General features: G+C 37.9%; 1 protein-coding gene across 7 annotated transcripts in view; it reads left to right on the top strand.

Moving 5' to 3' along the window:
* The window catches only part of SSH2 (slingshot protein phosphatase 2), a 242,078-nt gene that overhangs the window by 48,944 nt on the left and 179,058 nt on the right, over positions 1 to 14,076 (top strand). For 2 of the 7 annotated variants that reach the window (XM_027624637.2, XM_027624635.2), the window contains exon 2: positions 4,377 to 4,457. The exons of 3 other annotated variants lie outside the window; for them this stretch is intronic. In XM_027624637.2, coding sequence (XP_027480438.1) covers positions 4,377 to 4,457 — 81 coding nt within the window. Of the gene's footprint in view, positions 1 to 4,376; positions 4,458 to 7,485; positions 7,628 to 14,076 lie in introns of those variants that run through there. 2 more of the 7 variants (XM_027624636.2, XM_027624640.2) reach the window with 2 other exon arrangements.

The following is a 14,076-nucleotide window of genomic DNA, read 5'->3' on the forward strand; positions in this document are numbered from 1 at the left end:
TACACACATATTTTATGGTTTGGTGTCTATTAGTATATTTTCAAAATCTCTAGTGTTTTGTTTGTTTTTTTAAGAACAACTGCATTCTGTTCACTTAGAACCCCCCAAAAATGTTGAGGGAGGAAATATAAATGAAAAAATAAAAGATAAAAGAAATGTAATAGTGTTTTCTGCTTCTTAAAAATCACATAAACTATAACTAGAATAAAAGACACTTAACAGTAGCAACAGGTTTTGACTCTTGCAGGATTATTTCTTAAGACTTCTGCTTGCGGATTGTTAGGCAACTGCACAAGTTAGATTTTAACACTCTTCAAAACATCCTTCTTAGTACATGAGTCCTTGCATCATACATTCCATATAAAGATTGCAACATTTTATTACTATAATTGTTGCTTAGAAGCTGTTCTGGATTGAGACTTCTTGTTATATATGGATGTGTTTTCCTTACCAAAAATCTTAGCCCCTGTTTTTCTCCAAACAATACTTAGCCAAAGGAGCATATTTCCACAGAGCCATATCCTTATTTTTGTGGGTTTTGTATCCATAAAACACAAAAACAATTATGGAACCTGTTCAGTTATCTTTCCCTTTTTGTTTAGAGTTTTACTGTAGCTAATTCAGCACCCAGAAAATTGCTTAATACATAGTAAGGGTACAATAAATAGTAACGAATGACTCACTGTGAGCTCAATACTTCAGAGTTATATAGGAAATACAAAGTTGTTTCTAGAAGTGAAACACTTACAATTTTATAGAAGCAAAATTTCCCTAGATAGCAAAAGTTTCTTTGAAAGAGAATTTAATGCAAATTTATAAGCCTTTTACATCTAGTAGGGAGATTATTATTACTATCGTATTATTAACAACAACAGCAGCAGCAGAGTAACATCAGTAGCTAAGTCATGCCAAGTGCTTTTCCTATATTTTCATGTAATCTTTCCAGTGACCCTATTAGATAGATGCTATTGTTGTGCCTGTATTTATGGATGAGCTCAGGGAGATTAAGTAACGTTCAACATCACATGGCTGGTAGGTGGCAGAACCAGGATATGAACTCAATTTAGTTAAGATTTGGATTTGGCATTTCTAATGCAAAAATATGAGTTTGACATTATCCTCTTCAAAATTCCTACTGAAATGGCCAAAAGGACTTTTAAGAAGGGAGGAAGGAGGGAAAGAAGGAAAATAAAAGAGAATTGGTATCTGCATTATAAAGTGGGATCCTCATGCTAGAAGAAATACTGGAGGGTTTTGTTCAATATGAAATTCAGGCAAGGCCAACTTGAGGTAAGGGCCTACCAACTTGAGTACTATGTATATATATGTAAAAGCCCATCTAAGGAGTAAACAAAGGAAGCATCTTTTAATCCTAGTTTACTAAAAACATTAATTTTATCAAATCCTTTTTAGCATCTATTTAGATAATGTTACGGTTTTTCTCATTTGACCTAATGTGCTAAGTTATATTAAATGAATTCCTAAATATTCTTTCATTCTTGGAATAAGTCCTTTATAGTTAATAAGGAAGACAGTTCATGCTGCAGAACCCAGAAACAATTCAGGAACTGGAATTACCAAGTACCCCAGAAAGTAGAGGAAAGAACTTGAAATATCCTTTGTCTTCCTTTAGTATTAGAATTTAATTTGGAACTAAATATGTTGTTTGCAAGTAAATACTTGTTCCATGAACCAATTATTTTCAATGCTACCAGCACACTTAAATTGATACCTTATATCTTAATGAATTAAATTGCAATTAATAAGTATGCAATAAAATCTTAAAATAACTTTAGGAGTGCAAGTCATTACAGGACCTCCTTTTTAGAAGCTATTTTAAAAGAGCTCATGTAAACATGCTGAAATATTTATAGGAATGAAAACTTTAAATCTTAACTGTGTAATTTGGATTAATTGTATACACTGTGGCAGTGAAAAGCCACTTTTAATATGCTTAATATTACCTATGTTATCATCTGTTGTGATATGAGAATTTGGGAGAATTGAATACAGTTTTGATTTCTACATTAATTCCTTCAGATATTTTATTTTTTTTATTATGCCTTTTCTGATAATGACTTTTAGAAGTCTTCAAGTATTTTGTAACCTGATTTTTAAAAAACACAAATGAAAAGTAAATGTTTTTTCCCAGGGTGCCTGGTGTCTCAGTTGGCTAAGGGTCCAACTCTTGATTTGGGCTCAGGTCATGATCTCAGCGTCATGAAATCACGTGTTAGGCTCTGCGCTCAGCGGGGAGTCTGCTTGAGATTCTCCCCCCAACTAAAATAAATCTTATTTATCTTGTTCTTATATTTTCCCCCTCCAAAATGCAAGGGAGTAAGAAATAAAGAGATTTTTGCATTTGCAGGATTTAAAAAATAGTTTTAAATATTTGGTTTCTGTTTATTTTCTAAAAGAGGAAGACGGAGTGATAATGGACGATGAGATTTGGTTTTAAGAAGGAAAACCAAAGTAGGCAAAGGATCAGGATAGGAAAAAAGTAAGAAGGAAATAAACCAGGAGAAGGCAGTTACCAGGAATAGTCTGAGCTTTACTTTCATTTATTTGCACTCTAAAACTCTTAATCTCTTCGGGTATTCATTGGATTGAAACATAGTTTCAGCTTTGAAAAATCAAAGTAGCAGTCAACTAGGATAGCCACAGAGTAGTTATACATGATTAAGTTTCAGCCAGTAGTAGTGAGAAGTTTGTCATTTATTTAAGACTTTATTGAGATATAATTGATAAACAAAAAACTGCACATAGTTAATATATACAATCTGATGAATTTGGACATATGCACACACCAGTGAAACCATCACTGTTACCATCACTAAACCAATCTGTCACCTCCAAAATTTCCTTGTGCCTCTTTGCATTTTTTGTTGTTGTTGTCTATTTGTTTTGTGGTAAGAACATTTAACATGAGATCTGCCCTCCTAACAAAAATTTTAAATGCACAATAGAGTATTATTAACAGTAGACACTATGTGGCACAGCAGATCTCTATAACTTTTTCATCTTATAATACTGAAACTTTATACCCATTAAATAAAAATTCTCCATTTATTCCTCTCCCTTAGCCCCTTGGCAACCACCATTCTACTCTCTGCTACTGTGAGTTTGATTATTTTAGACACCTCAAATAAGTGGAATCATGTAGTATTCATCTTTCTGTGACTGGCTTATTTCACTTAGGACTTCCTTTTTTCAGGTTGAATAATATTCCATTGTATGTATATATCACTTTTTCTTTAACCATTGGTCTATTGTTGGACATCTGGGTTGATTCCATTATCTTGGCTATTATAAATAGTGCTGCAATGAACATGGGAGTGCAGACATCTCTTCCAGATCCTGATTTCAGTTCTTTTGGATTTATACCCAGAAGTGGGATTGCTGGATAATATGATAGTGAGAAGTTTTGATGACATAAGCATCTACATCTCTATGTAGGGACAGCTCAGTTTCCAGCAGCTGTTACTCAAATAACAAACATTTGGATGGAACTTAATGGGTCAGAGTTAGAGCTTTTTTCCTTCTCTTTTGTGGTGGTGTTAGTCATAAGGGAAAAATACTCTTGTGTTACCAGCTAATTGTTTCACTTCTTTGTCTCCTTTTCCTTATCTGTCTTCTAGACAGATTTTGAAAAAGAGATTGGATAGTGAAAGAAAGGTTTTAAATTGTTTTCTGGCATCTGTCAGAGGGACTTGGGTAGGGCATATCTTTTGGCTGTTCTTATAAACACTTGTTAGCAGAGGGCTAATGAGGCTAGTGGTTAGATACTCCAGTCATGTCCTATAAACAGTAATATAAAATATGTACTTTTTGGGGGGCCTGTGTGGTGGTTCAGTCGGTTAAACGTCTGCCTTCGGCTCAGGTCATGATCCCAGGGTCCTAGGATCAAGTCCCACATTGGGCTCCCTGCTCGGGGTGGGGGAGCCTGCTTCTCCCTCTCGCTCTGCCCGCTTGTACTCCCTCTCCTCCCCACCCCCGTCAAATAAAGAAACAAAATCTTAAAAATATATATATATACCTTTGGATATGAGGATAAATGAACACAAACCTACCCCATTCTGAGAAGTATTCAGAGTACACACTATAAAGGGTTAGTAGCACCATCTTTACAGAAAAGGGACACCCCATTGCCCAAATTGGAAAGCATAGAAAATGCTTCAGCTAATCAAACATTCCTCAATTTTCCAGTCATCTAACCAATCAACTTGTTGGCTTTATTCTCTCCAAAATAGCCATCACTAATCAGGATTGCAACTTCTTACCTATGAGCTAACATGACTCTGATTTCTGCTGGCTTTTCCTTCATGCCCATGGCCCCATTCATTTGGATCTCTGAAATGATGTTGTTTATATTACAGAGCTCTCATTTGGAAGACAGTGAATCAGCAGTGTTACTTTGCTGTGAATGTGAAGAATCAGATATCTTTAGTGGTTCCAATGTACGTAGGTATATGTTTTTATTTTTTATTTATATTTTTTTGAAGATTTTATTTATTTATTTATTTGACAGAGGGAGACACAGCAAGAGAAGGAACACAAGCAGGGGGAGTGGGAAAGGGAGAAACAGGCTTCCCATGGAGCAGGGAGCCTGATGCGAGCCTCCATCCCAGGACCTGGGATCATGACCTGAGCCGAAGGCAGACGCTTAACGACTGAGCCACCTAGGCTCCCTGGTATATGTTTTTATACAGCCTTTGGTATTTCAAGTGAAAGCTTTTTGGGTAAATTTGGCTCTTAAATGTGACTGAGATAGTGCCTATCATTTCATCTGTTTGGCGTCACTCAGCCAAATACATAGTCTGTGAAAGCAAATCAGTGTATATGTAAGTAGTATGGTATATGTGTATGCATAATAATCTCCACTCAGGGCGTATCTACAAAGTAGAGAAATGTTGTATCCTGGAACTTTTAGAGTGAGTTCTCCCTCAATAAAGAATGATTGTTTTGTGGGTTTTTACATTTTTTAATTGTCAGTAGTTTCCCTTTCCCCATAGCAACTGCTTGGTATTGGTGCTGCCACTGGACCTTTATTCCCCACATACATAGACCTAACACATCCTGACTGTTGATAATGTTAAGCTAAATAGTGTTATAATTACTGGGTCATTTCAAATGTGGAGCTATCTAACTACATTTCATGAGACGTTATAAATTTTGTTTATCTTACCTGATCCCCAACATAACTGCTTAATTATTGCAAATTACCCATGCAATCAGGGGTCTTAAACTGAAGTTAGAGGACTTAAATTGAAGTTAGAGGACTTAAATTGACTTTTTTTTTAAGATTTACTTATGTGAGAGAGAGAGAGAGCAAGACAGAGCATGAGGGGGGTAGACAGAGGGAGAGGGAGAAGGCAGGCTCCCCGCTGAGCAGGGAGCCTGATGCAGGGCTCCATCCCAGGACCCTGGGATCATGAGCTGAGCTGAAGGTGGATGCGCTACTGACTGAGCCACCCAGGTGCTCTTAAATTGACTTTTAAAAAATTTAAATATCTCTTCCAACAGGATAACTGCCTTTGCTAGCCATGGCTAAAACTAGGTTCTACAAACCTTGATGATAAAATCTGGATTCTGTCTATTTTGGGATGTTTACTGTACATAGTAGGCACTCTATAAATATTGTTAAAGTTTCACCAATGGAAACTGTCTCTCGAAGTGAGCTGTGCCTCTTAAGTATATCACCATAGTACTGCCAACGCGTAAACTGGCTTCTTTACTTCACCTTTATTGCACAAAGAAAGTGATCACTTTTTCAGGACCTCATTCAACTGTTACATTGACTTACCTGGTCGCACTTCATTCAGCATTGATGATGAGTGTGAGATGGCAGGAAGTTAGTTATTGTGACTCACTCACTAATAGCTGGAGCTGAGCTCATTCCCTAGTGCTTGAAAACATGAACTGAAGAATTCATGTGAACACTCATTTATTATCAACATTTTGCAGATGACAGACTGAGGGTGGAAAGGTTATATTCTTTGCACGGTGTGTGATAAGCAGGGGCAGCGCTGACGTCAGATTTCAGCTGCCACCCATCAGTGATCTCATTATCAGCAGGCAGCATCATCATTGATGGGATATATACCAAGGCTCTTTATATACTTTCCTCAAGATTTATTTTGTTCAGTCTGCACTGGCATCCTCTGGATTAAACTGGCTTACGTTTTGGCTGATTTTGTCTTAAAGAGACCAGTGCTTGGCAATCTATATGAAGAATATTTTTATGAAGTTGTACACATAGGGGGAAGAGATGACTCTAGTTTTAATGGTTCTCTGAGATATAATTAGTTGGGTATATGTATTTGCAGATAATTCTGGATTGCTTTATTTTATTGCCAGGGCTTTCATTCATTTAAGTCAGGTTTGTTGTCTTTTCCTCTTCATAAGGCAAAAGTGGTTACATGTACTGGCTAGATTTTAAAAAGTATTGGATTCTCCTGTTTTGTTTGCTTAGGGAGTACTTCCCGTACATTTTTTCCCCCTTTCCTCAGCATCCCATCCCTCATGTTAAAGGAGATTCAAGAGCTCCTTCCCAAGTGTGAAGGCTTAAACTTGAAAACAAAATTGTTTGGAGAGTAAACTGATTGAAATCCCCAGTTTGAATTTTCTTCAAAGGAAATGGTATGGGATCTTGACAACTATTTGAAATAGAAGTTAACTGTTGTAAAGAAGAGTGGGAGATAAAGTCAATCACTGAAGAGCTTTCTCTTCAATCTCAGGATAACAGAATTATGAACTTTGGTTGGCTGTATTCATTAATTCACTTACGCATACATGCATTCTCCAAGCATTGATTGACTATCATGTACTAATTACTGGGCCCAGGGCTATGGAGGTTAGGCATAAAGTATAGAATCCACCCTAACAGCAAACTTTCAGCTATAGGGTGAATGAGATCTGAAGCTCTAACATAAAACATGGTGACTATAGTCGATAACATTGCATTTTATAATTGATATTGCTAAAAAAGCAGAACTGAAATGTTCTCACACACAAAGAAGATAAATATGTTAAGTGATGAATATATTAACTAACCAGATGGGGGGAATCTTTTCACAATTTATATGTATCTCAAATCACCATGATGTACACTCTAAAACCTTACAATTTCATTGTCAATTATACCTCAATAAAGCTGAATTTTTTTTTAAATCTACCCTTAGAATTGTATACTCTACTTCAACAAGTTAGTTTTATGAATATTCATGGAAAACCATGAAAAGGAGAGGAGAAAATCATTCATATGCAGTACATGGGGAGAAGAAAAGAAATATGTGGATGAGTGGAAAGAAATTTGGCTAGAGGCAAAGAAGGGGTAGCTCTCTCTGGAAGAGGGCTGACTGCCTTAGATCTCCTGGGGCTTTCTTGGAAGAGTGGGGAGGAGTGTAGAAAGGCTTCTGTCTCTCTCTGGTCCTATTCAGCTTTTACTGAATAGAAGCAGCTTCTTGTTCCCTTTGCTGTGCACAGGGTTGTTGGATGCCTCCATAATGGGAAAAGGGACTGTCTGCCCCGGAGCAGGATTGATAATGTGACTGGGCAAAGGTCACAGAGGAAGAAGACACTGGCCCCAGCTGCAGGAGTTTCACTTCAGCTTCAGATAAGAAGGAAGGTAGGCAGTGACTAAAGCAGGTTGGGGCACTGGCGGCTGCAGTAGCCACTGAGACTCCTGAGAGTCCTCTCCACTCCCCATCCTAATACCTGCTGCTGTCTTGCCTTAAAGAAGAAAAAGCTCTGTGTGAGCTGGAATTCCAATTATCATATTGGTGGGGGTTCAACTAGAAGCAGGTAGATTCATTACTGTTGCAGGGTTATATCTTCCCCAGCCTGGAGGTCAGGAAAATGCTTGTTACATCAGTTTATTTCCTCAAAATACAGCAGTTTCTTTCTCTCGTTTCCCTGCTTGTCTGACCCCACTCCCACCCCACCAAACAGGAGGGACACACGTAGGTGGTCATACTATTTTTGTGGTCTATTTCATTCTTTTGCTTGGATATTAAATCCTTGTAGGGAATGCATTTTCCTTCCATGCAATCAAAACAGCATTTTGTTTGATTAGCCCAGTGAAAGGAAGGAGTGTTAGCCTTTTGTTATTAAAGAAAGAAAAAAAGAAAAGGCCACCCTCAAATCAAATATGGAGAAGGCAGACAAAAAGAAAGGAAAATCTAAAAGAAGAATTATTTGGTTTAGCATACTTTACATTTTTATTTTTTAATTAACTTCAGTTGGCCAACATATAGTACATCATTAGTTGTTGATGTAATGTTCAGTGATTCATTAATTGCATATAACACCCAGTGCTCTTTATACTTTTAAACTGTAGATTTGTATTCTTTTCTAGGGCAGTTTAGGTGTCTCAGAACATAGCAGTATCCTTCTAGATGGCAACTTCTGTGGAAGTTTTCATATGTAGTCATTTTGTGGAGTGGGAGAATGGCTTTGGAGAGAGAATGTTTAACCTCACTAAGTTTAAGATAAAGGATTTAAGAATTGTAAAAAGTTATTAATGTTAAGATAAGCAAGCCCTAATTCAAGACCTGCTATTGAGTAGCCAGCCTATGGATTGAAAATAAAAGGAACTTTAATCTTTAGAATTCTTCTGAAGCATCTTGTTTTTTTTGTATATTTTAAGTCTTGGAATGTGGTATATGGGATGATCAAAACAATGAATGATTTATTAGCTCAGAAAGTAAAACTATATTTAAAAGGGGAAAACTGCTATGGTCACTATATCTACTTCTGTAAGACTCTAGAGATTGTGAGCAGAATACACAACTGTATGTTGTGGATAAACCTACAGATAAAATGATAACCAGAGTAGTTGGATGGAAGGTGGTGATGGTGTGTAGGCCGACAGTATGTGCATCTGGTCATTTCTGATGATTTGTATTTACCTTCATTCAGCTCTTAGTACTGTATTTTTTCCTTTTTTCAGGCTCATTTGCAGAGATAGCATTTCACTGGACAACATACACAAATATAAAAAAAAAGTGAAAATTTGAAGGGAGGGGGGTGGGGGGATGGGTTAGCCTGGTGATGGGTATTAAGGAGGGCACGTTCTGCATGGAGCACTGGGTGTTATGAACAAACAATGAATCATGGAACACTGCACCAAAAACTAATGATGTAATATATGGTGATTAACATAACAATAAAAAATTTTAAAAAAAAAAGTGAAAATTTGTTGCTAAGGAGATGTGGGTTTTATTATGAGTTCCAAATGACCAGTTAGCCAACAGCAAACAGCTGTCCCACCAGAGTTGAGGATTATTTGAATTGTTTCTGCATCACCTCTGCTGCATAGTAGAGCAATTACTGATAGGGCACCTGGTCAGAGAATGGCATAGAAGTATTGCCGGTAGCAAAAAACATAGTTTCACCATGAATGGTATTCCTATTTTTCCCTTTGAGGGAGTCTGATCTAAACGAATAAATTTTGTTTGTTTTTGTTTTTGTTTTTGCAAATGAAACTGCAAGTAAAATTTAAAACAGATTAGATGTAGATATATAGATTAAAGATATTTCGGAGCTGACCAAAAGAAGGTAAATACTGCATTGAAGTATAAAATATTTCTATTTTACATGAACTAGATTTAAAATGAATGAAAAAGTACAAACACAAAATGTAGAAATTACAAAGGACAACATATCAACTTATCATGAAACAGGTTGCAAGTATAGAATATAAAACTATAATGAAATATTTTCCAAAGGTGACCCATCCACAAAACAATTACATTAAAGTAATGTACACATTTAAACAGATATCCCACTACCACCACACATGAATAGCTTAAATAATCATTAAAAAAAAAAAACCCAACTCACTGCTTTCTCTGAAAAGGAGGATCACACCATAAGCAGAAGGAATTCGAACAAGAATTCACAAAAGATTATCACTGCTATGAGTAAATAAGCAACTTGGAATGACCATGTGGTCACTATCATGGTTGCCATTACTGAAGAAATAACACAGAGGATCTACCTCCTCTGATGTCAAACTTATTTTTCTTTGTTCCAGAATAAGATATAATCAGAAAGCATTGTTCAACTATTTTATCTTAGAGTAACAAATGAGAAATAATTTTCAACTTTTCTTTTTAAAAATCTTACCCTCTTGAGTGACTTATTTGAGGGAAAATGCAATTTTTAGTAATCTTGGGTATACAAAGGCTATTTTAAGAATTACCCGTTGTGGGGTGCCTGGGTGGCTCAGTCGTTACGCGTCTGCCTTCGGCTCGGGTCATGGGATCGAGCCCCGCATCGGGCTCCCTGCCCAGCGGGAAGCCTGCTTCTCCCTCTCCCGCTCCCCCTGCTTGTGCTCTCTCTCTCTGTGTGTCTCTCTCTGTCAAATAAATAAATAAAATCTTAAAAAAAAAATTAAAAAAAAAAAGAATTACCCCTTGTGAGGGGTTGGGGGGGTGGGAGGACGGGTTAGCCTGGTGATGGGTATTAAAGAGGGCATGTTCTGCGTGAAGCACTGGGTGTTATACACAAACATTGAATCATGGAACACTACATCAAAAACTAATGATGTAATGTATGGTGATTAACATAACAATAAAAATTTTAAAAAAAGAATTACCCCTCATTCTGCATGGAGCACTGGGTGTTATATGCAAATAATGAATCATGGAACACTAGGTCAAAAACTAATGATGTAATGTATGGTGATTAACATAACATAATATTAAAAATAAATAAAAAATTGTAAGGACAAAAAAAAAAGAATTACCGTTATCATTTAACTCAGTAATTCTCATTGCATCTGCACATTAGAATCACCTGTGACCTTTTAAAATAATTTAATAAGAGTCTCACCCCAGTCCAGTTAAATCAGGATCTCTGTGAGTGGGACCCAGGTATAGGTATTTTTTAAGTGATCCCAGGATTATTCTCAGGTGAATGAGGGATTACGAATGACTGTTTTAACTCTATGCTAATTTTTGCATCTCCTGAATCAGAGCTCCAGTCTCCAACATCTGTAACATCTGTTTCCTTGAAGAATGGACAAAATAAGACATTGACTAGAGGGCGCCTGGGTGGCTCAGTCGGTTAAGCGGCTGCCTTTGGGTCGGGGCATGACCCCAGGGTCCTGGGATCGAGCCCCACGTCCAGCTCCCTGCTCAGCAGAGAGCCTGCTTCTTCTCCCTCTGCCTGCCGCTCTGCCTACTTGTGTTCTCTCTCTATCTCTCTGTCAAATAAATAAAATCTTAAAAAAAAAAAAAAGACATTGACTAGAATCCTAAGAGTTGACTTTGCATTTGATAACTCAGTTACAATGCATTTAACTTTTATTCAGTGAAATTCCTTGGCTAGGCTTCTGTTAAAAGAGGAACAAGATACTGAAATTCGGTGATCCAAATCCTCAATGAACCTGTGTCAATTAAGGGCCAGGTTTTCCATGAGGTTATGAAGACTTATCCTTCCTGTGTCAATACCGCTAGGAGCTAGCATAAAGACAAAGTATTAAAGACCACTTTTAGACTTTGTATATAATACTTTTTTTGAAATAAAATATACATACAGAGAAGTGCACTTATCTTGCACTTTTATGTATATCTTGATGAATTTTCACACACATCAAGAAAGTGTGTAACCGTACCTAGATCAAGAAATGGAATATTACCACTCCCCTCCACCAATTCCCCCTTCTGCTAACACCCCCCCTTTCTCCCTTTTAGTCACTCTTCACCTTCCCAACCATCATCACCCTCAACCCCCAAGATAACCACTATCGTGAATTCTTGACCATATGACTTTGATGTGAGCATGAGGCTATGCTCTTTAGATGACCCTCTTTGGCCACCAGAATCAGGGCTCAGCATGATGTAATGAGCTCAGGCACAGGGTTCAGACAACCTAGGTCACAGTCCCAGCTCCACCACTTCCTGGCTTTGTGACTTCGCTTCTCTAAGCCTTACTTCCCCATCTATAAAATGGGGATAATAATAATACTGTCTCAGAGAGTTGTTAGAATTAAATAAGATGACTTATGTAAGGTACTTAGAGGGCCTGGCACATTTTCTGTGCTATGTAGAGAGCAGGGGCAAATGCAGGATTCCCTGGTCTCACCATCTCTTCCATAGAGTCAGGACAGTGCTGCTGTTATCTTTGGGCTCAATTTAAGTTTATGGTCCAGCTCTGTAGGGGAGGAGGAGGAAAAAGTGGACATCTTGACCATCTTTCCTTTTCTTCACCATCCTTTATTTGCCTTGTGGCGTGAGTAACTTGTGGCCACTTCTAAAATATATTCTTTAGGGGTGCCTGGATGGTGTACTTGGTGAAGCCTCTGACTCTTGGTTTCAGCTCAGGTCATGATCGCAGGGTCGTGAGATCGAGCCCTGCATTGGGCTCCATGCTCAGCACAGAATCTACTTAATTCTCTCTGCCCCTCCCTGCTACACCCGTGCTCTCACTCTCTCTCTCTCTCTCATAAATAAATCTTTAAAAAATAAATATATTATTTAAATTCATAAACTGATCACTGAAGGGCCAGAAATGTTCTCTCATACATCCTTTTATTCTCCATAATGCCTAACATAGAAGTTGCACATATTTAATGCCTTGGGTAATGGAATCTAAAAATGATGCTTCAGGCACACCATGCTTACCCTGTGCTGGATTTATATTCGTTCGACTTCTGGTCCTTCTTTTGACCAGAGACATATTTTGGAGATATCTGGCACATGGATACATAACGTAGCAGTGAAACAACTGCAGGCAGACACCAAGAGGTTGGCCTAATTTATAAAATCAGCCAAATAAAAGCTCCGACTAGCTGAGTTATTCTGCTTTCATAATCTGAGGCGGGGCCTGTTCAAGTGTACTTGTCCCTTATTTTGGTTTAGGAAAGCAAGAAAATCAGAAGATGGCATGACTTGTAGGTGTTTTCATTAATAAAATTATACAGCCTTTTTTTAGATTGCAGTTGGGAAATAATTTACCCTTTGAAAGGTGAGCAAGGCAATCTATTTAGCACTTATTATTTGCCAGACATTCTAGGTGATTTTCATACAAGTTAGTGTTGAATCCAAGTCTTTGAGGTTAAGTACTTTTAGTATTTCCCAATTAAAGCTGAAGAAACAGAGGCATGCCTGAAGTATGTGACCACACTGGTAGTGACAGACGAGTCTGCCTGACACTCTGAGCTTTTATCCTTATGCTGGATTGCCTTTGCCCCTGAATGGAATATTGTTATTCTGGTGCTAGGAGGTCAGGGGCAAATAGAATAGTGGTTCTCAGCTCTGTTTTTTGCACCCGAATAATCTGTGGAGCTTTTTAAACATAGAGAGACTCAAATCTCACCTTAGTAACCTTCTCATTCAGTGGGTCTTGGACATCTTTATTCTTTACAAAGGTACTTCATGCAGCCAAAGTTGAGAATCATGGTTCTTAGAAATTCTCTAGAGAGGAATTATAAGATTATAGATCTGGGGGCATCTGAAGACAGAATTTGGGATATTGTAAAGACACACGGTTGACAGAAGTTTAGGGAAAGAGGAGGTGGCTTAATAACAGTCAAGTTCATGTTTCAAGAGGTAAGGTAGTACACATCACTGGAAATTGGATATATCACTGGAGTATTTTTTTTTAAGATTTTACTTACTTATTTGACACAGAGAGAGATAGAGAGCACAAGCAGTGGGAGAGCGGCAGACAGGCAGAGGGAGAGGGAGAAGCAGGCTCCCCACCAAGCAAGGAACCCTGGGGCTCGAACCCAGGACCCTGGGACCATGACCCAAGCTGAAGGCAGCCACTTAACCGACTGAGCCACCCAGGCGCCCCTCACTGGAGTATTTTATAGCTGGATTAATTCTTCATTCTATCAATTTCTAGAGTGCTGCCACTGTTGTACTCAAGCACAGTCCTTCTCAACCCGAATTTCCTTTCCCAAATACCTTTTTACTCAGTGGTTGGGGTGAAGTCCTAGTGAATTTGCAATTTCAGACTCTTAGGCAAGAACTGCTAACCCTGGAGAGAGCAGTGGATGGCCCTGATTAAGACAAATGTCATGGGAGAGTTATAAATTTAACAAATTGTTAATCTTAATGGATCCTA

The sequence above is a fragment of the Zalophus californianus genome, chromosome 16 (genome assembly GCF_009762305.2).
Source record: "Zalophus californianus isolate mZalCal1 chromosome 16, mZalCal1.pri.v2, whole genome shotgun sequence".
Classification (NCBI taxonomy): Eukaryota; Metazoa; Chordata; class Mammalia; order Carnivora; family Otariidae; genus Zalophus; species Zalophus californianus.